This window comes from Lactuca serriola, chromosome 3 (genome assembly GCF_051521515.1).
Source record: "Lactuca serriola cultivar US96UC23 chromosome 3, Lser_US96UC23_V15, whole genome shotgun sequence".
Lineage (NCBI taxonomy): Eukaryota > Viridiplantae > Streptophyta > Magnoliopsida > Asterales > Asteraceae > Lactuca > Lactuca serriola.
In genome coordinates, this window is record NC_136410.1 from 83,504,893 (window position 1) to 83,531,904 (window position 27,012).

Here is a 27,012-nt window from a genome sequence, read left to right on the forward strand (position 1 = left end):
AGGTTCCTCCAAAATACAACCATAGAACCAGAAACTCGTTTTCTCCTTCCTTACGGTGTCCTGAGCACCGTCTCGAGCTGGCCACCGGCTTTACCCTCTGATAACTCCACTTAACAACTGAGTGTTACTCATGATGCAACACTGCTCCAATTCACAACCATCACTCGACCCATCTGAGCTAGAAAATCACTATGCATCACCGGATTCCCGATCCGAGTCCAACTCTAATCATTCTGCTGACAGAAAGACTCATTCTTTAGAGCAACTCCCATGAGTTCTCCTTTTGCAATCACCTACACATGCTAGCTCTAGCACCCTCAGGTTGGGAAAACCCGATACACTGCTGACATTTCCAAACATCCCCCAGGATGAACCACTACTACATACACAATTCCCTGATCAGAATCACACTGAGAGCCCAAGACTCCCTCCCTGCATCCCTTCCGAGCCTCATGGCTCTACACCCGCGACATTCCTTCCGCGACCTCAGCAGACATCCCAAACCGGATGTGCTTCCATTCCACTGCCGCAAACGCGCTGCTCAATAACCTTACTCAGATCACTCTAATCATAACTCCGCTCTGCCGCGTTCACTTCCGTGAACTTGCACTCCCTCTCGGAGTTACACTCCTCTCTCTTTCCTTTACCAAGGAAATCCACTTGGCCGCCTTGTCACTCCGACAAGTGCCACGGTGCTCGCCCAACGCTACACCACTCCTTCATAGCGTAACCGCTAACCATCCATCACGGATGCTCTGACTCTGATCACAGGGACTCTCAAGCCCATGCACAAACTCCACTAATCAAGATCACTACCCGGGGCCAGACCTTCTAAGGCTATCACACCGCACCATACACAATCCATATCCTCGAACCGATCCAACAATACCTGCAGAGTCTTCAGCATGACTGGACCGCCTCACCAGGCCTTCAGCCAATCTGGACCACTCTCAGAACCTTCAGCCAATCTGGACTGCTCTTAGTGCCTTCAGTCTGGCTGGACCGTCCTCCGAGCCTTCGGCCTGACTGGTACGCCTACCGGCCTTCAGCCTATCTGGACCGCTCAACTAGCATTCATCATTCCGAGCTATCTCTCCTGGAAATCCTCCCATACATACCGTTCTAGCCCTCTAGGGTTCCGAACTCTAACTCCATCATACATACTCGATCCCGGCCCGATCCCAGGCCCTCCACAATCAAATGCCTTGGGTCTGTATCCCGCCCCACATGCCCGACACTTTCTCCTACCAGCCTACACTCTGGGCTGATAGAACACTGCTGGATCCCAAACAGCTAAGCACCCTCAAATGCTCATCGATCTTCCGGAGAATTTTCCAATTCTCCCCCACTTGTAGCACTGAATATCAAACACCGGTCGCCATACCGACCACCCAAAACAACCCTGCACAAAACCAATACTTACACGCGGACCGCTTCCCACGAGCAGTAACAACCTTAGCAAAAACCCATATCAACACTAATTATCCCACTCAAAAGAAACTCATCTTGCAGCTAACCACTCCTCAGAAAGCAGGTGATACCCGGCCTTCAGACCAATGCCAGGTTTCCACTAACAACCCCTCATAAATGATAACCACAAAATTCCCAAAACTAAACCCAAAGCAATGCCATAACCCTCAAAGAACAATGAATACCACACCAAGAACCACACAAAGATACTAGCACACAAACAATACTCCACGATAATTACAAGATAACAAGATATCAAGGAAGAAACATACCCACAGCTGCATCCAGCACTGCTCTGACCTCCTCTACTGTAAGCTGAAAAGCACGACCCTGAGCCCTTGAGGGCTCCGCTCCACCCTGACCTCCACCCGTGATCCTCAAAGTGGCCAGTGCTGGAGCCTGCACCGGTCCTGCAGCGAGCTGTGGACAGTTGACCCTCAAATGTCCAACCTGATGACACTGATAACAAATCCTCCAATCCTGAACCGGTGCTGACTGCCGACAATCCCTCGCATAGTGCCCATCCTTTCCGCACTTGCGGCATGCACCACCAGACCTACAAACTCCGGTGTGACCCCTCCCACACTTCCCACATGTGTGGCTGCTCAGATCTCCCACTCTAGCATCAACGGTCTTGGACCGTTTCGGCGCCGGCTGCGACTGCACCGGAGCCTGCCTCAGCTCACGCAACTGCAACTCAATCTCTAACTCACGACGCCTGGCAGCCTCCTGCAACTCCAACAATGTCTCACACCTCTGCGTAGACACAAATTGTCTGATATCCCTCTTGAGCATGCTCAGATATCGAGACATCTGAGCCTGCTCCGAAGCGAACTCTGGGCAGAACATCGCCCTCTCAGTGAACATCCTGGTGATCTCAGTCATCGACTCCGAATCCTGATTTAGCTCAAGGAACTCCTGAGCCAATCTCTCCCTCTCAACTTGCGGAACATAACGAGTGCTGAACATTTCTCTAAACTGATCCCATGAAACCGCAGCCCTCTGCGCATCCGAGTATGACCCCGTGGTCAATCTCCACCAATCCTTTGCCCCGAGCCTCAACAGGTCCAGAGCACACCTCACTCTCTGATCAGCAAGGCATGAACACGTGAAGACACACCCCTCCACGTCCGATAACCATCTCATAGCAACAATCGGGTCCTGAACTCCATCGAAGGTGGGAGGCTTCGTATTATCGAAGTCCCGATACTGAAAGCCCCGACCAACTCCTCCCCCTACCGCTGTAGCCGCCGCGGCAGCCGTCTTTGTGAGAGCTGCATAGCGCTCATCAAAATACTCAACCATGGCGGTCTTGATCGACCCGAACAGTTCTGGCAACTCAGCCCGGAACAACGCAACAATCTCATCACGCAGGATCTCACGAATCCTCGCATCCAACTCATATGTGCTCATCTGTCCAATAACCTCGGGCGGCACAGACCTGCCCTGAACTCCCTCTCCTGCTCCCGATCCTGACCCGGATCCACTCCCAGCATGCCTCAGAATCTCCATACTGAAAAATATCACAAAATCTCAGACACTTCCCACAACCCGGGAACCAACTCCCAACCCAATCCTAGAGGTCATGGTTTCCCTGATACGCGTATGGGTCCTGTGCTTTCAGTAGTACGGGCCCATACTACCTTCCACACCTACCCATATTTGTAAGGAGTACTACCACAACACCTTAGTGAAAACATACAAACAAGCGCTCAAACCTCACCACTAGAGGAACACTGGAAATCTCCCACAATGAAACCCTAGGCTACAGGCATCACAAATCAGGCAACATTATCATGAAGTCCTGAAGATCCCTAGCCTAGCACTAGCATGCTGTTCTAGCAAAACTCAGAAAAACAAATATCATGTATGGTATTTTGGGGTTACTTACTGGCTCCGACTGATCGTACCTCCGCGTCCTCCTTTACTCATTTTGAAAACCATTTTAAATTCTCTTTTGAAAACTCTCCTCGATTTGAGACTGGAGTCACACGAATGTTCCTCCAATTCACTCAAACCAAGGCTCTGATACCAACTTGTAACGACCGAAAAATTCCGACCAATTTTAAACTTTCAAAAACAACACGATTCCATTAAAGTTATTACAAAAAGGTTTTCAATACAATTTATTTAAGTATTCCCAGAATCACATCACATTTAAACATGAGGAGCGGTACAATCACGCCTTCGCCTTGCCACGGTCTCCTGAAGAACCTGAAAAACATAAAACCACAAGTGTAAGCCCGAAAGCTTAGTGAGATATCCCCAAAATACCAACCACATATACCATACATGCATAACATGCCATAACATATCTGATCACAGAAGAGCCATGCACTTCAGGTCTACTGTGTGACTGGTCCGCCGCACCGGCCTACAGTCCACCTGGTCCACCCTCCGAGTCTAGCCACATACATCGAGTCTGCAGTGTGATTGGTCTGCCCGCACCGAGCCTTCAATCCACCTGGTCCACTCTCTGAGTCTACAGTATGACTGGTCTGCCCACACCGGGCCTTCAGTCGGCCTGGTCCACTCTCCGAGCCTCGGCACGTCTGGTCCGCCCTCTTGGGGCCTACAGCCTATCCGGACCGCTCGCTGGGCCTTCGGGACAACCGGTCCGCCCTGGGTATCTTGGGCTACAACACAAAGCAGGACCCGCCTCAACCCAACTCCAGTCCAAACAACCATGTGCACATAAACAAACAAACATATAACAATTCGCAGTCAACAAGCCGATCAAACAGATCACATAACATATCATTATCCTAACCAAGATACTGACCTAACCGGTCACTAGCATAGCATCACCCTACATCTCAGGATACCGATCTCAACCAAGCCTCTATCACATACCATCCTAGCTACCAGGATGCAAACATATCAAAGCAATAACATAGCAACAAATACCCGGATCTCAATCCGATAAAGGGTCGGCCTTGGTGCCTTAGACCCTGTTGATATAGTGAGGATAACTCACATCGAAATTGCCAACTGAACTAATAACCCCAGCTGCTCCGATCACTGATACGATCACCACCACTGGACAACCACCAAGGCACTAAACTCAAAACAATATCTAACAATTACCAAAATGCCCCTAGAAAACAACTGGTCAACCCTTGGACAAAGTCAAAGTCAACCCCTGACTGACTCTACTCGCCGAGACAACCCGATGACTCGCCGAGTCCCCAAGTTCAGAACTTCCCTCAATTCGCGACCTAACTCGCCGAGTCACCCCGAGACTCGCCGAGTCCAACGATTCTGAGTCCACTCGCACACAACTCACCGAGTCATCCCTTGACTCACCGATTCTCGACTCAACCAGAAAATATTGGACTTCTTCGACAAGACTCGCCGAGTCCAAGAACAGACTCGCCAAGTTTAAGGCTATCTTCAACCTACTCGCCGAGTTGTTCTTACAACTCGCCGAGTTCCCGACCATCTTCATCCAACTCGCCGAGTTGTTCTTCCAACTCGTCGAGTTCCAGCTCATCTTCAAGCAACTCGTCGAGTCTACCCATGCGACTCGCCGAGTACCACCAGTCTGAATCCATACAGAAGCATTCCAGGCCATGCAATTGATCCAAAACATAGATCTAGCCTCCTACCACCCATCCATCACGTAAAGTGGCAAACTTTACGTGAATCCAAAGAGATCTAGGCCTTTTACACTTTAGGGCTAGGGTTTGGGACATGATGGCTCCTTCAATCACTCATCAACAGGGACTTTCATGCATTCCAACCCCTCTCCATTCCAGATCTGAGGTAGCAACCTCAGATCTAACCTCTAAACTCCAATACATTCAAAGATATGATCTCTAATACCCCTAAAATGATGAATCTAAGAGATAACAGCTCAAAAACGAGATAATACCTCAAAAGAACGCCCCAACAGCAATGAAACTCGAATCAAAGCATAGCCCCTTGCTCCAAGCCTCTTACCCTCAAGATATCCTCAACAATTGCTTCTCCAAGCTTCCAAATGCAACTTGATCCACTCACACACGAAGGTTAGGGTTTCTGGACTTGAGGATGAGTAAGGAGGTTGGGGGAATGGATGTTATGTTCTTTATATAGGGCTCAACCCCGAGAATTAGGGTTTTCTCCACTCAGCGCCTACTCACCGAGTCCAATCCACTGACTCGGCGAGTCGGCCACTTGACACGCGACCAAGTCGCGACTCTACTCGTCGAGTCCCCCTTGGACTCGCCGAGTCGCTCTTTCCCATATTACTCTTTTAGCCCTTCAACTTTACTCTTGCTATTCCGGGATGTTACAATTTGTGCCGGCGATTTGAGAGTTCAAATTTATTTTCGAGTCGACAGTGTGAGGTGCTTATGCTTAGTGGCCTGATATGTTTATTGATTATAGGTGCTTATTCTTATGCTTAGCCGGCCCTTTATGGATTGTATCCGTTTAGGTTAGGTCTGTATCCCGGTTAGTGGGATGTTGCTATGATTAGTCATCTGATAGATCTGCCAACATACCTGGTGAGCGGTCCGGATAGGTTGAAGGCCCTGCGAGGCGGTCCAGTCATGCTGAAGGATCGGGAGCTGTACAGATAGGTTGAAAGCCCTATGAGGCGGTCCAGCCAGACCGAAGGCTCATTATGCATGATGTTCTGTATATGTTGATATGATATGATTATGGTTATATGAGGTTGGTATTTTGGGGGAACTCACTAAGCTTTCATGCTTACAGTTCAGTTTATTGTTTCAGGTACATCAGGGGATCGTGGCAAGGCAAAGGCATGATCGTATAACTCCTCATGTTTTGTTTATGTTTCTGGAAAAACTCTAATATAGACTATTTTGAAAACAAATCTTTAATAACTGTTGGTTTTTAATGTTTTGAAAAGTTTTAAATTGACTTGAATTTTATGGGTGTTACATATATAATACAAAAACTATATATGTTTGTTCTTGAACCACAATTAACCATCATTTAAGATATACAAGATATACTAAATATAATACATAAATATGGGAGTCTATGTATGTGTGTGCCTGTATATTGTTTTCTTTTGAAAATAAAATGCATTTATACAAATAAAAAGGATAAAACTTTGAATGAGTAATGGGTTCTAATGATGCACATGGTTGTATGTACATTTATATTATGTATAACTTAGTCAAAACCAAGTAATCGAAGTATAATGATGTTGTGAAAATACGAAACAAAAAAACAACATTTGACCCTTGAAAAATAGAAAATACCAAATGTACCGTACGTAATCTGTAGGTAAATACCTACGGATTACCTATAGATAAAGCTTATCCGTAGGTAATCCGTAAGCATTTACTTTCAAATTACCTACGATAGTTTTTGTATTTTTCTATTTTTCAAGGGTTAAATGTTTGTAGGTAATCCGTAGGTATCTACCTACAGATTACCTACGATGGTTTTCATTTTTCTATTTTTTTGATGGTCAAATATTGTTTTTTTCTGTTCACATTTTTTACAACAATATTATACGTTGATTATTTTGTTTTCAACAAGTTATACATCATATAAACATACATACAATTGTATTGATCATCAAAATTCATGAACCGTTTCAAGTACATATAATAATAATAATAATAATAATAATAATAATAATAATAATAATAATAACAATAAATTAATAAAATAAAACATAATAATTTTAACATTAAAAATAAAACATAATAATTTTAACAGTAAAAATAAAACAATAATTATAAATGTAACAATAAATATAAATTATAGTTATCAATATAATAATAATAGAAATTAAATTGAAAGATGTTAGTAATAACCTACAAAATAAGGAGGGAAATAAAAATGTTTACTACAGATTACCTACATAATTTAAAAATGTCCCTCCTTTTTTTATTTCGTAGGTATTTTGTAGTAAATTACCTACAGAGTACCTACAAAATTTTAAATAAATCTGTTTTCCTCATTTCCGTAGGTATTCTGTAGCAAATTACCTACAGAATAACTACAAAACTATTTTCTGTAGCTATTCGGTACGAAATCTGTCACTAAATTAGGACAACTTTATTTTGTAGGCAGTTTGTGGCTATTCCGTAGGTGTTTTCCTACAGAAAAATTTTGTAGGTTTTTTTTTGTAGCAACTTACCCCATTTTCTGAAGCGTAGGTCCTTAGCCAATTGTGTGTAAACAAATTTAAAACACTAATTTAGCATTTCCTCACAAACCAGAAAAAACAAAAAGTGTTTTCCTCGAATAAACAAAAGTGGTCAAAAAAACATATTCATGTCTTTTGTCTTCTCAAAACTAAATAGTCTTTTCCTCAAATTTGTTCCCGCACACATAAGAGGTCAAAAAGACTTTTTACCAAAAAAACAAACACAACCTAAATGAAATTAGCAATTGAACAAAATTAACCCTAATTTAGCAAGCTACAGTTAACTCTTATTTTCAAATTATAAACAAGCATAACCTATTGACTTCCACATTTTCTCGATACGCCCAACTTGCAATACTCACAAAATGAACAAGGACCAATACGAAAGAAATATTGAAAAGTTCAAAGTTATATAAACAAAGCCAAATAAATTGATTTACACATTTCATAGATATTTGACAAATCAAAATTTTTAAGTATGTGTTTTTGAGGGACACATTTCGATTCTCTTAATTTAAAGAATATAATATGTGAGACAAAATTAAAAGTCAAATGAATATAGAACCTGAAAAAGAGCTACTGTACTCCAAAAATACAGTAAGGACATCATGACAAAGGCAAGTTACTGTTTTGCTCCAATCAACTTACAAGTATATGTTTTTGTGTGAATTGCAATACCAATAGATACAGGATTAGGCATGATCGATTCCATCTCCATTCTCCTTGTCTTCTATGTTGTTTAGAAAGTGCTGCGATTTTCTTTTTCCTAAAATTACACCTTACTACTGGTGACATCATATCTTCAGTGCCTCATCCCTTGTTAGATTTTGGTCAGTATTATACTTATTTTGTTGGAGTTACATATGTTGGATAGAAGATGGCAGTCACATCCTATTTTGGTCAAGATCAAAGTCGGTTAAAATCAGGCAAAATCTGTCAAAAAGTCAAATATATCAAAAAATTTAAAATAAGTGAACAGTAAAAGTCAAAAGTAATCAGAATATAATACCTAATGTGAATTTTATTACTCTATTTGTTCTTCTCTCCTCCTGCTATTTGTCTCTCTATCACAGTCTCTCTGGATAAGCTTTTATCTTTTCTCTTCCCTCTCGCATCCATCTCTCATTCTCTCCCTGATAATGACTTTTTATGGTTATTTACTTATTTGGTCCCTGATTAATCTCCACCTAGTACCGTTAGTCTCTAGACCCTTGTTGGTCCAATGAATACCATCAAGCGAACTTTACAACCTTGGACCTTGGTTATGTCATATGATGTTCAAATGAAATGAACAAAGACATTTTATTTATGAAAACCATGTAACTTCTAGTTAAACTAATTAGTAAGTTGGTGTGTAAATGTTCCAGGCTGTTAAAAGTTGCTTTGACATTCAATCCTTGTTTTCGTATATGAAGGAGTTTGGTAGCGTAGGGGGTATATGGCATCAAAAAAAAAGTATTATGACCGGCCTACAATCTTTGGCAACCCTCTTGAATTTGAGTTTTATGGTATGTAGTTCGGTGGAAGGTTAAAGTATTATGCCAATGTAGGAGACTAGAAGATGGATGAAAAAAATAATTGTTAAATTGAACCTGGAGTTTATGGCCAAAGTAAATATAAGAAAGAGAACACTTTTCAAGTATTTTAAATTTACCTTTAATTTGTTTTTTTGAAATTAAGTCAGGGTAACTAATTCCACATACTTTGAGATTTTTCAAAGTTCTATTGGTGTTTGTATTTGAGTTTTCATCTATTTCAGGTAAACGGTAGAAAATAATTTATTGATGTAATTATTTTACCAATGTTATTTTCACTACTTTGTACATTTATTGGAAATCCAAGTGATGGGAAAACTTGTTAAATTTCACCTGAAGAGTATTCAACAACAGATTTGTCCTAAACTACTACTAGATTTTCCAGAAGTGAAGCTTGTAAAAGGATATCAATCTTCACTAACTTATTTTTGTATCTACTATATACTGATTTAAGAAAACATACGAGAAGTTTCATAACAAAAAGGCATTCAAATAAAAACATATTATCAGGATGCATATAGGGAACATGACAAAAGAAAAGAACATTGAAAGTAGGCTAATATCAGGCCTTCGTCAACAGATTTGAAACATGGCGCATTGTTGGCCTTTCGTGTGGATTGGAGTTTAAACATGCTCTTGAGAGATTCAGTACTAAATTTACTTGTTTCTCAACTTGTGGTGAAGGAAGTGGAATCCGACTATCTCCAACATTTGCCAACACCAGATAATCAGCAGGCAATGTTGGTAGTTCACCGGGATGCTTTCCCATGATCACTTCTAGTACAACAATCCCAAAGCTATACACATCACATTTCTCGGTTGCCACCATCGTATAAGCAAGCTCTATATCCAAAGAAACATAAAATAAAAACCAAAAAAAAAAAAACAAACTATATTAACCTCACAAGATTCTAACATAAATACATATATGTACGTATACATATTTATATATGTCATGAAATTTAAGAAGATGTAGAACCAGAATCACAAAATTACTTTACCTGGCGCGATATAGCCGTAGGTACCTACGATTGTGGTCCAGTTGGATGAGTCTAGCTTTAAAAGCTTGGATGTACCAAAATCAGAAATATGTGCCTCATAATCGGAATCAAGAAGGATGTTGGAAATGGAAATGTCTCTATGAATTATAGGAGGTGAGCAGTCGTGATGCATATAAGCTAAACCATTAGCAACAGCCTTTACAATATTGACCCTTTTCAACCAATCCAATTCTTTTGCTAAGACATCGCTCCTTAAGATTGATCCAAGGCTTCCCTTTTCAAGATATTCATAAATCAAAAATGAGTGGCGGGCATGGGAACAATATCCATAGAGTTTCACTATGTTTCGATGCCTTGTATTCGTTAATGCTTGTATCTCATTAAGGAATCCATTATGATCAACATTCTCGGATGATGAATGAAGTTTCTTAACAGCTGAAACATTGTTAGGCTGTAGCTTGGCTTTGTACACAGTCCCATATCTTCCGGTCCCAATCGAGTATGCTTCATCAAAATTGTTCGTTGCTTTCAAGATTTCATCATACACTACTCCTCCATCAAAACTTGTTATGGAGAAATAATCACCACCTTCTTTGTCCAATGGTTTCTGTGGATAATGTCTCCTTTGTTTTCGATAAGCAATGAGGCCACACATGAACAAACCAAGTAAAATTACCCCAATAAGAGGGAGCATAATTACCAGGATGAGTTGATGATGTAAGGGATCATTTTTCTTCTGCAAGATTGGACTTGCACAAAACTTTAGTCCTGTAAAATTTCCACACAAACCTGAATTACCGTGTAAGGATGCATTTACAAAGTTGGAGCAAAGGGGAACTGGACCTGTGAGCTCATTGTTGGACAGGTCGATGTCAATCCCACTAGGCAAACTTGTAAAAGCGTTTGGAATAGAACCAGATAGTTTATTGTGAGAAAGATTCAACTTTTGCAGATTTTTCAAACTTTGAACTTCTGATGGTATCTCTTCTGCCAGCAAATTCTGAGATAAATCAAGTTCAGTAAGTTGAACTAATTTACCAATTTCAGAGGGAATTTTCTTAGTGAGTTTGTTATTACTAAGATTCAAGTAGTGGATATGTTCCCATCGACTAATACTTCTTGGTATTGACCCATTTAATCTGTTTGTGGATAGGTCGAGTATTTCGAGGAGTTTTAAAGATCCGAGTTGTGGAGGTATAATACCTAAAAGTTGGTTATTAGCCAAGGACAAATTCAGCATACTTTTCATCTTCCCAAACTCCTTTGGGATTTCACCTACCAAATGGTTTGAAGAAAGATCAAGCCTTTGTAGTTGAGTTGAATTTCCAAACTCTGGTGGTATGCTACCACTGATATTGTTATAGGCCATCACTAAGGCTGTCAAATTCTTGCATTTACTCCAGTTTTGAGAAAGCTCCCCATGAAAATTATTGTGACTGATATCAAGGTATTTTAAGTGTGGATAGATGCCAAAGCTGTCGGATATATCTCCAATGAATTGATTTTGATCAAAACGAGCTCTTATTAAGCTAAGACAATTCTGTAAACCTCTTGAGATAGGTCCAGTGAGTTGATTACTATTTGCTGTGAACCTTTGAAGCTTTCCACCATAGCACAAATCTTCAGGCAATTTGCCAGAAAAATTATTATTCGACAGATCAAGCAAGTCTAGATTTCTTAATCCTTGTGGAATCGAACCATATAATTTATTTACACCAAGGTACAGACTCTGTAGGTTGCTGAGGTTTGCTAGTGATGATGGAATAGAACCACTAAGTTGATTGTCACTCAGATCAAGTATATTGAGAGCCTTCAAATTCCCAAGTTCAAAAGGAATGGGACCAGATAATTTATTCCTAAAAAGATGCATATGCTGTAGGTTGCTGAGGTTTGCTAGTGATGAAGGAATAGAACCACTAAGCTGATTGTCATTCAGACCAAGTTTAGTAAGAGCCTTCAAATTCCCAAGTTGTGTAGGAATGAGACCAGATAATTTATTCTCAGCTAGGTACAGAACCTCTAGGTTACTCAGGTTTGCTAGAGATAAAGGAATAGAACCACTAAGTTGATTGTAGCTTATGGAAAGTATACTTATAGACTTCAAATTCCCAAGTTCAAAAGGAATGGGACCAGATAATTTATTCCTAAAAAGATGCATATGTTGTAGGTTGCTGAGGTTTGCTAGTGATGAAGGAATAGAACCACTAAGCTGATTGTCATTCAGACCAAGTTTAGTAAGAGCCTTTAAATTCCCAAGTTGTGTAGGAATGAGACCAGATAATTTATTCTCAGCTAGGTACAGAACATCTAGGTTACTCAGGTTTGCTAGAGATAAAGGAATATAACCACTAAGTTGATTGTAGCTTATGGAAAGTATAATTATAGACTTCAAATTCCCAAGTTCAAAAGGAATGGGACCAGATAATTTATTCTTAAAAAGATACATATGTTGTAGGTTGCTGAGGTTTGCTAGTGATGAAGGAATAGAACCACTAAGTTGATTGTCACTCAGATCAAGTATACTGAGAGCCTTCAAATTCCCAAGTTCAAAAGGAATGGGACCAGATAATTTATTCCTAAAAAGATGCATATGTTGTAGGTTGCTGAGGTTTGCTAGTGATGAAGGAATAGAACCACTAAGCTGATTGTCATTCAAACCAAGTTTAGTAAGAGCCTTCAAATTCCCAAGTTGTGTAGGAATGAGACCAGATAATTTATTCTCAGCTAGGTACAGAACCTCTAGGTTACTCAGGTTTGCTAGAGATAAAGGAATAGAACCACTAAGTTGATTGTAGCTTATGGAAAGTGTATTGAGAGCCTTCAAATCCCCAAGTTCAAAAGGAATGGGACCATAGAGTTGATTGTCGTGCAAAGAAAGGACTTTCAAGGATGTTAAACTACCCAATGATGATGGGATTATTCCAAAAAACTTATTCTCAGAAAAGTGAAGGTAGACAAGTTTGGACAAGAGTCGGATTTCTGGTGGAATGGTGCCAAAGAAGTTGTTCGTACCGAGATCAAAATGTGTAAGATTGTGTAGCAAAGAGAATGGAAATTGGTGGAGTGTACCGTGTAAGCGACATGAACTGAGGTTTAGCCTCTGAATGCTCCCATCAGCATTGCAAACTACTCCAAACCAAGAACGGCATGTAAACGATGCACTTGAATTCATAGAGAGGGGAAGCCATGAAGAGAGCAAGGAGTTGTTTGGGATTTCAAGGCTTTCTTTCCATTTAAGAAGAGCATTGGCTTCGTCCAAAGTAGCAGAAGCAAAATTTGGTATGGGGGAGAGTGTGATGATTAGTAGAGCTAGAGAGAAAAATAAGAAGTTTGAAGAAGACATTATTTGCTTTACCATGTTGGTTTTTGAAAAAGGATGATTTGCATGTCCTAATTTATAATTGAGCTAGCCTTTTCTGTTTTATTTTTTTTTTATTTTATTTTCGCTCATCAAAATAATAAATAAATAAATTAGGCAATGCCATATTTTTCCACAGAGTGTCCTGTACTGACAAGTCATTGTCACATTTTTCCACAAATGGTATTTCTCATGGAATTTTGGAAATAACCGAAGGTTAATAAAGAAATTAGCTATGGTGTTAGCAAGAAGACAGTTGTATCCTATGTGAATCATTGAATTATAAGTGTAATATTATTTCAATCCATTTGGTACATATTTATATCTGTATTTCATTTAATTCTAATTGAATGGTTCAATCGTTACGCAAATGTACCTATCAAAGTGATTATATGTGAAACTTTGTATAGTTGGTTCTGAAATCAAACTGATTTCGATTACTATTGTTTCAAATTACATACCAAAATAATTTTAAAAAAAAAATCTGAATTTAACTTGAATTTACAGAAAACTTACATCTGGAAAACTTACAATGAATAAATCTTGATGAAAGAAAAAGAAAACAAGGTTAACATTTGAAGGTCAAATCTTATTCAATGTCTCATTGCTTCACTTGTAAGGTTATGACGCCTGACCTTCCGTGGAGGTGAATGTCAGTATATAAATTCTATATAGTTTGTATATATATTTATTGATTATCCAAATAACAGTGAATGGATAAGTTGCAGGGTACAAGTGAGTGAAGCATGCAAAAGAGATTGTAGAAGTTGAATACCAGTGAAGAGCCAATGCTGTATTATGACCAGCTAAACCGGCCAACAACAAGTGAACAACTATCGTTATATCTTTATCTTCATAAACCTCCATCTTTGTTCTGTGAAGCTAGCCCAGAGAAGACCAGGGTCACCGGAGGCTTGGTTGGAGGAGAAGGAAAAGGGGTGAAGGGTGGTTGGGTGGTGGGCCAGAAGGGTAATTTATTAATTTCATGTCAGGGATCATTCTGGTGACAAAAACAAACATTATAGAGGGTCTGTGTCCAAATTGAAAACTCTGGACTTGATTCAAGAAAAATATACATAACCATAGGGACCATTTTTGTAATTTATGCTAATTAAAAAAACAAATAGCAGAATCTAACTTTATAAACTTAAGCCTCGAAAAATTAATTACCATGAAAAGATCTTGATCGATTAATTAAACTTTCAATCTTTTAATAAATGGCATAAATTAATTGTTATGTGAAGACAAGAGGGAACATATACAGTTATACAGAGACGAAGTGAAGTGTGCTTTACTTCATAAATCAATGTTTTTTATCGGATGAGTTACTTTAAGAGAAGCGTCAATTGTGATGTCTACTTTAAGATATTATAAAAAATGAATGTTCCTGTTGCATTCTTTTAACGTATGAACAAAGGGAAAAGAAGATTTAGAAACTTTATCAAGATAATTAAAGAAAAGGTGAATTTTCTATCATGAACATCTAAAATAATGTCACATGCCAACATTATCAAGATAATTAAAGAAAAGGTGAAAAGCAACTTTATTTTTAAATTATAAGGATTTACTTTTTTCTAGTTTATATTCAATGATTGATCCACATAGGTGTACAAATACAATATCACCCCTATTTTTGGGTACTTAGAATTCACATTAGGTTTTGTGATTTTTGGATGCATTGTGTGTACCAATAGATGTTATATATAATTTTATAGGTCTAGATTATTCAAATCAATTAGATTTACAATTTGCAAAGTCAATATTTTTTAAAGATCTTTTGTATCCACATAATCAAATAATGTCATAGGTCCTTTTACATAGCCAATTTATTTTTCTTTAAGTAGGAAATATATGAAATTTAAAAGAGAAATAATAACAAAAATAACAACTAAATGGCACTATTAGAAAAAGGCCACGTTCCTATGCAATTTACTAGGAACTTTTTTCGTCGGAAATTCCTACGTATTTCGGAGGGATTCACTAAAAATCATGTAAAACAGTTTTCCTCGGAAATTCCTTGGAAGTTCTGACGCTTTTCCAAGGATATTCCTCTAAAATTCGAAAATTGACAATTCTTCGTAAATCCCTTAGAAGTTCCTATGCATTTTCGAGGAAAACATTTATTTTAGGCATTTCCTCGCAAATTCCTAGCAAATATTAGTTTTTTTTTTTCCTTTTTTTTTGTTTAATAAAAAAATGCATCCAACACTATTCAAAATTGGGTCCAACCCATTTTTATTTCAGTCCATATAATTATGTTGATTAGCTAGTTTTCTTAAAAATTTGAAAAAACATTTTAACTAATTAATAATTATTGTATTATACATATACGTACGTGCATATACACCATCGACACTTTTGTCAAAACACTATTTTATTAATCTATATATATATAGATGTATGTGTATGTGTATGCAAAAAGACAAAAAGTTATACAAAAATAAACATACACACACACTTATGCATATGCATATAGATATATGTGAATGAGAGAACACATTTGAGCAATTAGTTTCGACAATGCACACGCATGTATACATGTGTATACTACAGATAAGTTCGTGAAATTAATGTAATTCATGTATACTAAAATTTTACAAAACATTGATAGAAAAAGACAATGTTTGAACCTTAAAAAAGAAAAAGAAATTTATGTTTGTTGGAATTCCATAGGAAATTTGTAGAAGCTTCCTACATATGTTTTAATTTTTTTTTTTTTGTTTTTTAAGGTTTAAATGTCGGCTTTTTTGTTCCATATTTTGTCAAAGTTTGTTATATATTAAATCTTTTTATGTCACTAACTTATACACAAATAAACATACACATACACATATACATGTAAGTATATTATAACAAGAGAAACATGTTTTACATAATGAATTCCACTAGTGCACACACATGTATGTATGCATATATGTGGTATAAGTTGGTGAAATTAGTGTACAAGTATAATGAAATTGAACAAAAAAATGAACCTAAAATGATGATGTTTGGGCCCTGAAAAAACAAAAACCAAATTCTAAGTTTAGGAATTTCCAAGAGATTTCTTAACCATAGAAAAATCTGTCACTAATCCGTAGGAAATGTGTAGGAATTTCTGAAGGATTTCCTAGGGAATTTCTCTTTTTTTTTTTTTTTTTTTCGTTTTTTAAGGTTTAAACGTCGTCTTTTTGTTGCATATTTTCTAAAAATTTGTTATATATTAAATACTTTTGACTCACTAACTTATACTCACATAAACATAAACATACACATACACATATTCACATATATATATATATATATATATATATATATATATATATATATATATATATATATATATATATATATATATATACACATATACATATACATATATTATAACAAGAGAAACATGTTTTACATAATGAGTTCTAGTAGTGCACACACATATAAGTATGTGTATATATGGTGTAACTTGGTGAAATTAGTGCACTTCAAGTATAATGACATTGCACAAAACAGAACCGAAATAGATGATGTTTGAGCCTTGAAAACCCAAAAACCAATTTCTATTTGTCACAAATATCTAGGAAATGTGTAGGGAATTCCTACCTAGAGAAAAATCTGTCACTAATCCATAGGAAATGCCTAGCAAATTCCGAGGGATTTCCTAGGGATTTATTTATTTTGTACTTTGAGGTTTAAACGTCGGCTTTTTTTTTTCTAAATTTTGTCAAACTTTGTTATATAGAGTAAATATTTTTATCTCACTAACTTATACATACATTAACATACACATACACATATACATCTATCTCTTATAAAAGTGATCATTCAAACTCATTTGTTTAGAGATAATTTGTTTCTCAAGCCATATTGATTTGAAACCTAAATGACCTTTTATATTCCTTAATTAATATCATTTATAATATTTATAAATTCCCAATAATTTTGTGCATTCTCTCTTTGTATATGTAGCTATGTTAGTACTCTTATGTCACAAAAGCCTTCATGTAGTTGATGGTATTGTGATTCAAAAAAGTTTCATGAAGTTCAAACTTTTACGATACAAATATTAGTCGTATTTTCTCACAAAAATCTTTCATGTAGTTCAAGCATTTACGATTTAAATATGAAGAGTTGAAGAAATGAGTTATGTCACATCAATGATAATTGTAATATGATTTTTATATTATGATTTAAAAATCATTCATGCAGTTTAATCGTTTACAATTCAAATAATAGTAGTACTGTAACACTAATTTTCCAGAATAAATCAGGCGAAGACTTAATGGAATCAAAGATAAGTTTTCTGGGAAAAACCTATGCCACTAAGTGGTTCATGGATGACCACGACGTGACATGACTTGTACGAATCGCTTATATCTGGTTAGAACCACGACATGGTGAGAGCGTGGCCACGACGTTGTGACTGTTGCAGCCCAAGCCCATAAATTTTTTGTGTTTCTCCCATATTTAAGGACCTTGATTTTAGGTTAGGTCATTCTCTTTAGCCACCACCCTCCTATCTCGAAAACCTATCCCCATTGAGTGTTACTAAGGTGTTCTTGGTTTTCTTGGCCATATGAAGTCTCATTTATCATATTTTGGTATGGGGCTTAAAGATCAAGTTATTTGAAAAGTGTTTTGTTGAAGAGCTCCAGTGTAGATCTAGCAAAGTGACTTCATTTATGGACCATTGTGACTATAAACCTTCAACCTTCACTTCTAGTTTGTTAGATCTAGTTTTTGGTCCATTTCTATGCTTTTGGTCTATTTTTGGTAGTATGCTTGGAGTTGAGATGAATCCAACCCCCTCTAAGCACTAAGGATTCTCTTATGAACCTTTTCTTGTTGGAAAGCTAATATCTTTATCTTGTCCTTGAATCCATGCATGCTTTGTGAAGGATTTATACCATTTTGGACACAGGGTTTAAGATCTTGCATCATAGTGAGGTCTTAATGGATAAAGTTATAAACTTTATCAAATAAGTCTATTATAAGAATCAAATTTGGAGTTTTGAGCCTTGCCTTGAAGGAATTAAGTGCTTAATGGAGAATTTGGCTTCTAATCAGAAACCATGACATGGCCAACAGGTTGTCACGACATGGTGGTCTCCTGCATCGCGACTGTTTTTTCTAGAATTTCCTATGTTGTGGATAAGAGGTCACCACGTCGTGGTGGCTGTGGACTTGTTTAACTATTGACTTTTGTTGATCATTAACCATTAACTTTTAACCTGTTTGACCTTGGCTTAAACTTGAAGGATTTGGGTTGATTGATTCAGGATTTATCTTTAATTGGTGTAGCTGGTTCGCGGAGCTTCTTCAATTCAGGTGAGTTTCTCACTATTCAACATATCCTATTGTATATCCTTTGCATGGTAGGATAGAGGTACTATTAGAGTACGAGTATGCTTGTTAACTAGGATAACTCCTTGTTATGTATGTGTAGTATAGAACACTTGGTATCATGCTATGTTAGAGAGATAGAGTCAAGCCTGAGGATTATGTGATACTGATAGGTGTCATGATTTGTTAGGGTAATTATAGTACTACATCATTCTTGTTTGATTTATTTCTTTTGGGTGGATCATCTGTTCGACTTTCTATCTGATCCCTAACTACATGTGACTTTGGGTTTTATGAGGACGACCAGGATTTGGCCTCTAGAAATTGAGTTTGGGTTGGGCCCATTTAGTATTTGGCATGGGCTTGTTATGTATGTTTGTGTTAGGCCCGTTACTATTTAGACTAGGCCCGTTATGTATAGTTGGGCTTGATCTGTTATGTGAGTTTGGGTTGGGCTCATTATGTATGATTGAGCAGGGCCCATTGTGTGAGTTTGGGTTGGGTACGTATACTCTTGGGTTGGTCCTGTTATGTAGGATATATGTATGTAGATAGGATGTTTGGTTACTTGGTGATAGAGTCGAGGATTTTATGTGGATGCATTGTATATACGGTGGAATATGTGGTATAATGAGGAAATCAATAAGCCTTGTGCTTACAATTATGGATAAAATGTTTTGCAGGTTGTTCGTGAGAAGAGCTCGGTGAGACTGTACACACGCACTGAAGATATTTGTTTCCACGATTTTGTAATTTAACTCTAATAATGTATGGGTTTGACAAGCAGATGTCCCTTAATGATTTTTTAGATGAAGGTTTAAATTTGTTAATCTATTTTACAAACTAAAAAATCTCTTTGTAATTTTTGGGATATTACAAGTATTTTCTAAATAAAAAATTCCATGTAGTTCAAGCGTTTAAGATTCAAATATGAAGAGTTGAAGAAATGGATTATGTCGAATCAATGATAACTGTAGTATAATTTCTTTTTAAGAATGCTTGAGGTTTTATAAAATCTTGAACGAAGACTTTCCAACTTTAATCCTCTTTTTTGTATGAGATAATGGAAATTGTGGGACTTAATATAAACAAGAACAAGAGTCTAAACCCATTAACTCTTTCCTTTTTTTCTGCTAGCTTCTTTTTGGATACTCTCTCTCTTGATGTCTTTTTGAAAGTAATACAAAAAGCTTCATAATTGGAGATATACTCATGAATAATGAAATAGGCTATGTCTCTCCTGAATATATGGGCTCTAAAAGCATTTTTTCTCTCTTCTTTTTTACATGAAGATTCTGCTCTCTGGTTTGAAGGTTTATGTCGTGTTTTCTCTTATGGTTTTTATGTAGCCCCTGATACTAATGTTTAGGAATGATAATCTATTGTCCATTTATATCTATGTATTATAAATGATTTCATTGAAATCAATATGATTCAAGCTAGACCATCTACCTTGAACTATATATATTTGAAACTTGCAAACCATACAACTTATTCTACATGAATGATTATTTAATGAGATATTCGGCCATATAAAAAACTCTTGATTTTTTTCTCTTTTCTTTTTTCATTATGTCTATATATCTATTATCTTGTTATAATTATAGTAATGATCATCTTCCAAACACCATTTTAATTTGAAACTTACACAACTCTTCGTCTTTGCTTATTAATTTGATATATTATCATTCATTTTTCAATTTAATAGGGTATATGAAAGTTTTTACAATTTGTTAATTTGTATTTTTTTTATTACTATATAAAATGCCAATTGGTTTTAGATATACTGATATACACAAAAATCACATATAAAGATCACAGGGGAAATTGAATATAAAGAAAGAATAGAAAAAGCTTAATTTGTGTTGGTTGAAGGTTTTTCGATTATGTTTCTGGGTAAGATTACAATTTTAAAAGTTTTATTTATAAGATTAATTTAATAATTTTCACTAGAGATTCTGCACTATCTATGTTTAATATTGTTACTCTAAAGTTTGTTTGAAACTTTAACTTTATACTCTTATTATCTTTTGAGGAAATGACATTTGAAAGGTTTTACTTTATTTAGAAATAAAATTTTTACTTTATATTTTGGGACGTTATAGATGACTTTTCCTCAGTAAAAGTAAATAATAAAACATTATTTTTTTTCGAAAATCAGTCTTGACGGACCATGTGCAGACGATAAACTGTTGGTATAGGGGGTACCTATCCCGACGGCTTTTCCTACTTCTAGTAATGAGGATATGCCGATGACATTTTATATGAATGTTATGATAGTATGTTATGATATGAGTTGCATGTTAGAATTTAGGTTAGGATCTATTCAAGATTTCATGGTAGAGTACCTACTTAAGAAAGATGCCTTTATGAATGTTATGTGTTGCTATGTTTACGTTAGGGTTTATGCTAGTATGCTTGAATCCCTCAAACCAAGGTTTTGATACCAACTTTTAACATTCTAAAAATAATTATCAAAATTTTCATTTTTAAAATCATCAAAAACCATACATCATCGTCTCAAAACCATCATAATACAAATGCATCAAAAGCATCAAAATAAAACGATCATTAATGCGGAAATCATAAGGGGATGTAGTGCGATCATGTCGGGGTCCTTCCCTCTCGAACTAGAAGTACCTGAAAAAAGTTAAACCATAAAACCGTAAGGATAAATCTTAGTGAATTCCCCAAAATACCATAGACCATACAAGCATTGCCATAGGCTACCCCCATGGTTTTCAGGTTTTACATATTAGTGGCATGGGCTGCCCCCATGATCTTTCCTTGTAGTGCCTTGACTACCCCAAGGTCTTACACACAAGTGTGATGGGCTATCCCATGGTGTTTCATATAAACGCCATGAGCTACCCTGGGGTTTTCCATGCAAATATCACAGACAACTAGCATCCTATATAACACAATCTTGTGGGCCGATGCTGGGGTTTTCGACTCATAAGTAGAGTGAGAAGACTCACCTCTCATATAATAATCAACTGGTGCTGCTCTCACTACCAAATATATATATATATATATATATATATATATATATATATATATATGCTATACACCACCTATACAGTCACACAAGGTAAACCCTTAAGCCACCTTCTAAAACTATGAGTTTGACCAAAAGTCAACTCAAGTAAAAAAGTTAATGGTCAAAGTCAACGACCAAAGTTGACTTCAGTCTACTACCATGTCGTGGCTATGCATGACCACGTTGTGGCCCAGAAAAGAAAAAACAGACGATGATTCCCTGGTTGCCACACCATGGAAACCCAAGGTGTAGCCACATACTACACATACTGGGCCACGCCCCCTTTCCTGGGCCTCGCTCCCTACCTCGGGCCTCGCCCGCTACAACGGCCCCGCCGCTCCAGGCCCCGCCTGGCTTCGAGCCCCGCTCGGATACAGATCGGTTTCACGTAGGCCTCGCCTGTCACAAGGCCTCGCCCACTAACATATAATAGCACATAAACATCTCACATAAGCTAAACACATACTAACGGATCTTGTCCTAAGGCCTCGCCTATCTCTAGGCCCCGCCCCTGACCTGTTACTGATGAGTCACGGAACCCCGTCCATGCTCCTACTGGTAGTGAGATACGGGCCCATCCCACACTCACTCCCTTCCTGACTTGGGCCTCGCCCCTGCTCTGCTGCTACTGAGATGTGGAACACCATCAACACTCTGCTATTAGTGAGATACGAGACCTCGCCCACACTCACCTCCCTACCAGGCACATACAAGTATCACACAGACAACAAGTATAACTATCACATAAACCATTCCTTGGGTACCCGCCCGCTAACATTGGACCTCGTCCTGGCTAACATACTAGCATAAGATGCCTAGGGCTAACCCCCGGGTCTTCTACTCATGTCTACATGGGCCGACATTGTGGCCGTAGACCCATTCACACAAAGGGAAACTCACCTGATACTGCTGAACTGCTGCTGCTAATCCCTTTGACCACTACCTAACCACTGACTCCGAACTGCTGCTCCGCTAGCTCCCTGAGCTACCAATATCAACATAACACTTAGTCTAACTGACCTTCAAAGGTCAACCAAGTCAACTCTTGCCAAAGTTAAAGTCCTGGTCAAAGTCAACCTTCCAGGTCAACCCTACTCGCCGAGTCCACTTACTGACTCGCCGACTCCCTATGCTCAAAGTCCTTCCCATCACGTCTTGAATCGCCAAGTCAGCCCTTGACTCGCCGAGTCTACTGATTCCCGAATCCTGTCCTGTCCAACTCACTGAGTCCTTGCTCGACTCGCCGACTCGAGTCTTAACTCGTAGGGTTTGGGACTACGCGACCTGACTCGCTGAGTCTAAGAACAGACTCGCCGAGCGCAAGGCAATCTTCATCCAACTCGCCGAGTTGTTCATCCAACTCGTCGAGTTCATGCCCATCTTCAACCGACTCGACGAGCTGTTCATCCCACTCGTCGAGTTCCTCCTCATCTTCAAACTACTCGCCGAGTGCACTCGAAGGACTCGCCGAGTCCATTAAGATCTACTTACATACAGACGACTTTCGAGTCATGCATGGACTCCAAACTATAGATCTACCCTTACCAGGATGGGTGACCCCCTGGGAAGTCCTCGTGCCGAGTGGCCCAAAGCGAACAATATTGTGATACGTGCCAGAAGGGGGATGTTACAGGAAGCCTCAAGTCACAACACACCATGGATGAAGGTGGAACTTCAGAGAGAATTCCATGCACCCAAAAACACAAATGAACTCCAAGAACTTCATGTGTAACCACAAGTGGCGTTTTCTAGGTCATAATGCATGTATTTATATGTGTCATATTTCAAGAGTCATGGGTATAACCCAAATCCACACCCATGGGTTTTATGATCCATGGTTCATGTGGACCAACTCTTTATGCATCCATATATAAACATGGTCCAACATGGATCATAAGACCAACACATATACATAGAACTAATTAACATAATTAGTTCCCATAGATTTAATTAGTCTCTTTTTGTGACACTAGTCAAACTTTGGTCAAAAATAAATTGATCAATAATCATAATTGGGATGGACCAAGTGGTAGAGTTTGTAACAAGGTTTCCAAAAACATAAAGAACACTGAAATCCGAGTTATAACGAAGAAGTTATGACCAATCGAAAATCCGCAATAAAACCGGCAAAACACTGTTCAGTGTAAAAAACGAATTTTTGATAAAAGGCTTTTTAGCCTGAACAATCTAAATGAAAGTTGTATAATATGTTAAACCGAGAACGTTCATAAAAAGAACATAAAAATCTGACTTCGTATGAGGAGGTTATGATTTTTCGAAGTTTCGGTTTAGTAGTAGACAACTAAAAATTCAAAATATAAATCGATCGATATTTAGCCGATGCAACTTAAATGAGAATCGAAGGTCTCGTCAAAAGTAGCACAACGGTAGAAAGACAGACGAAAACGGACGTCGGATGAAGAAGTTATGAACTTTTAACGGATTTTATGTAACGTTTTGTCAAAAATAATAATAATAAAAATAAATTCAGAATCAGCCAACGAAGTCTAAATGGAAGTCGTAGAGTATGATTTTACCTACGCGTGCATATAAAGAACTTCAAAAACGGAGCTCGTATGCGAAAGTTATGATTTTCGCAAGTTTTTGGCACAAAAATGAAGAAAATGTTGAAAACCAGGAAATTTCGCATGAGTCACCTCGGACACGTCATCCCTCGCATGCGAGGCCTCCATGTGGCACCTCCTGATAGGACCGAGCTTCGCATGTCGTCTTCTGATTGGACCAAGTCCGCGGTCCACTCGCATTCGGACACCCTCGCAGGAGACACACCGCACACCCTCCTCGAATGACCCTCGCACCTTCATGGAGCCTGCCCATTGGACCGAAGTTGGGTCCAATCCGAAGCTGCCAAATCCGAACCGCCTATCCAACCGAAGCCACCTGTCCGAACTGAAGCTCCACATTGCCACCCGTCCGAGACACGCGTCACACCTACCTTGCTCCAGATCCGAGGCTGCGACCTATATAAGGCATGCGAGCCTTCTCGGATGGAAGTCATTTTTCACCCCAAATTTCTCCAATTTTCACATTTAACCCCCGTAAACTTTCTCACGACCCCCCAAGGCCCCGGTATCGTGTCTAAAGCCCGAAGCAAGCCCCGGAGCCCTGGAATTCTCGAGAAATTATCCTCTCTCCTGCCGAAACTCTACCCGATTTGAGCCGTTTTTTTGTCAAACAAACTCTTTTTCGGGAAACGAAACGCTGCCCGAATCACCGCTTATCAAAGTGAGTTCATACCCCTATAATTTACCGTTTCAATCGCTTTTAAATGCTTTTTCGGGGGGGGGGGGGATACAAGTTTAACACAATAATAAATTGTGTTAATAACTGTGTGTGATAATAATATCACAGAAAGTTTCCGTATGTTTTTAAGAATTACCAAATACTTCCAAAATAACTTAAAGCCATGTTAAATCCTAAAAGTCATGTAAACTCCGTTAAATTGTTTAAAAAATGTTTTATAAGCTATTTCAAAGTATAAATGCCAAAATCATGTTTATATATGTATAAATATATAAATAAGATTTGAAGGACTTAGGACTAATGAATTATCTTATATCCTTTCCCTTGTTTGGATGTGGAACTAAGGTTGTGTTATTTGTCCGAAGGTCGTTTCCTTCTTAATTATATATGTGTGTGTGTATATATATATATATATATATATATATATATATATATATATTATACATATATGAGTACAAAAGGTTACTCCTTTTGGTATCATCACCTTTGTATCAGGCTGAGCAAAGGTGTTCATCCATGAGAAATCATGCTAATCAGATAGAACATATAAATTATAATAGGTATAATTTATGATTCAAAACTAAATATAGAAGTATGATTCACGACTGTATACTTTCCAAGGAAATTACCAAAATTCATTCAACTATACCAAGATATGTATAATACCTTTAATATATGAACAACATATTAAAGAAGTAAGGATACATCATACCGGGTTTGCATTAGCAAAGGTACTATACAGAGTACCTGAGTTAGCAAACACGTGGTAATAATACATTCTGTTGGGTTTGCATTAGCAAAGGTACTATACAGAGTACCCGAGTTAGCAAACACATGGTAATAATACATCCTACCGGGTTTTCATTAGCAATGGTACTATACAGAGTACCAGAGTTAGCAAACACGAGGTAATAATACATCATACCGGGTTTGCATTAACTGAGGGTATGATACAAAGTACCAGAGTTAGCATTCACAGGGTAATAATAATACATTGTAAATCTCGTTGAAACAATAAATTTGTGATACCCTTCACGGTGTACTTATCTAAGTACGACTTTTTAAGTCCTGAACTATTAGCCAGAATCTCTTGTAAGGAGAGTGTGAATTTGTGTATAGATCTATATGGGACTGACAATCCCGCACCTCTACTGTTCGCTACAATTTGGCCGGCAGGCCTAGGGTGTCAAATATCATATTCATTTTGACGCCTGAAGAACGTCGCAACAGGCATTTCCTTCATATTAGTATGGTTGATAGGAATCACATGGATAAAACAACGAGTGAATTAAAAATTAATATAGTTCTCTTATAACAGTAAGAAAAGTTAATTACATCCCGACCAAATATACCTTCGGTAGTTTTTACTTGCTATAAAAGCTACGTATCATGAAATCATGTATTGTACTTCTAGTTTTGAACATTTAAAACCACAAGGTAGTATTATGGATAATACAATACTCTCCAAGATTAATACTAAGGCTTTTACTATAGAATGGATATAACTAAGAACACTTTTACAAATGAAACGGTTTATGGGATTAAACCACTTTTACAAATGAAACAGTTTATGGGATTAAACCACTTATACAATGGAAACAGTGTATGGGGATTAATCCGCTTATCAAATGAAACTTAGTCATTCAATATTTGTAAACTAGTATAACATAAAAGACCTTTAGTGGTTAATTCTATAATTCCTTAGTTATTACATCAGAGTTGTACATAAGTAATATCCGATTGACAGTGAAATGTGTGACTTCCGCCTTAGTTCATGTTCTTTGTTTGGTTGTGGGCTTAGGGCAGATACACCCATTTGACTGTCCATTCGATATTGGGTTATATATAATCAGTATAAACTAAGTAATTACAGAGGGAAACTATTAAGGTTATCAGTTAATCACCTCAGGAAA

General features: G+C 37.8%; 1 protein-coding gene across 1 annotated transcript; it reads right to left on the reverse strand.

Annotated features, from left to right (window-relative positions):
- Positions 1-9,475: 9,475 nt before the first annotated feature.
- Positions 9,476-13,479, reverse strand: LOC145092778 (uncharacterized). Its single transcript, XM_079030753.1, has 2 exons — positions 10,122-13,479; positions 9,476-9,963 (listed from the first exon to the last, which is right to left on the reverse strand). Exons 1-2 carry the CDS (start codon positions 13,477-13,479, stop codon positions 9,683-9,685), a joined length of 3,639 nt encoding a protein of 1,212 aa, XP_078886879.1. The 3' UTR covers positions 9,476-9,682.
- Between the last annotated feature and the right edge of the window lie 13,533 nt (positions 13,480-27,012).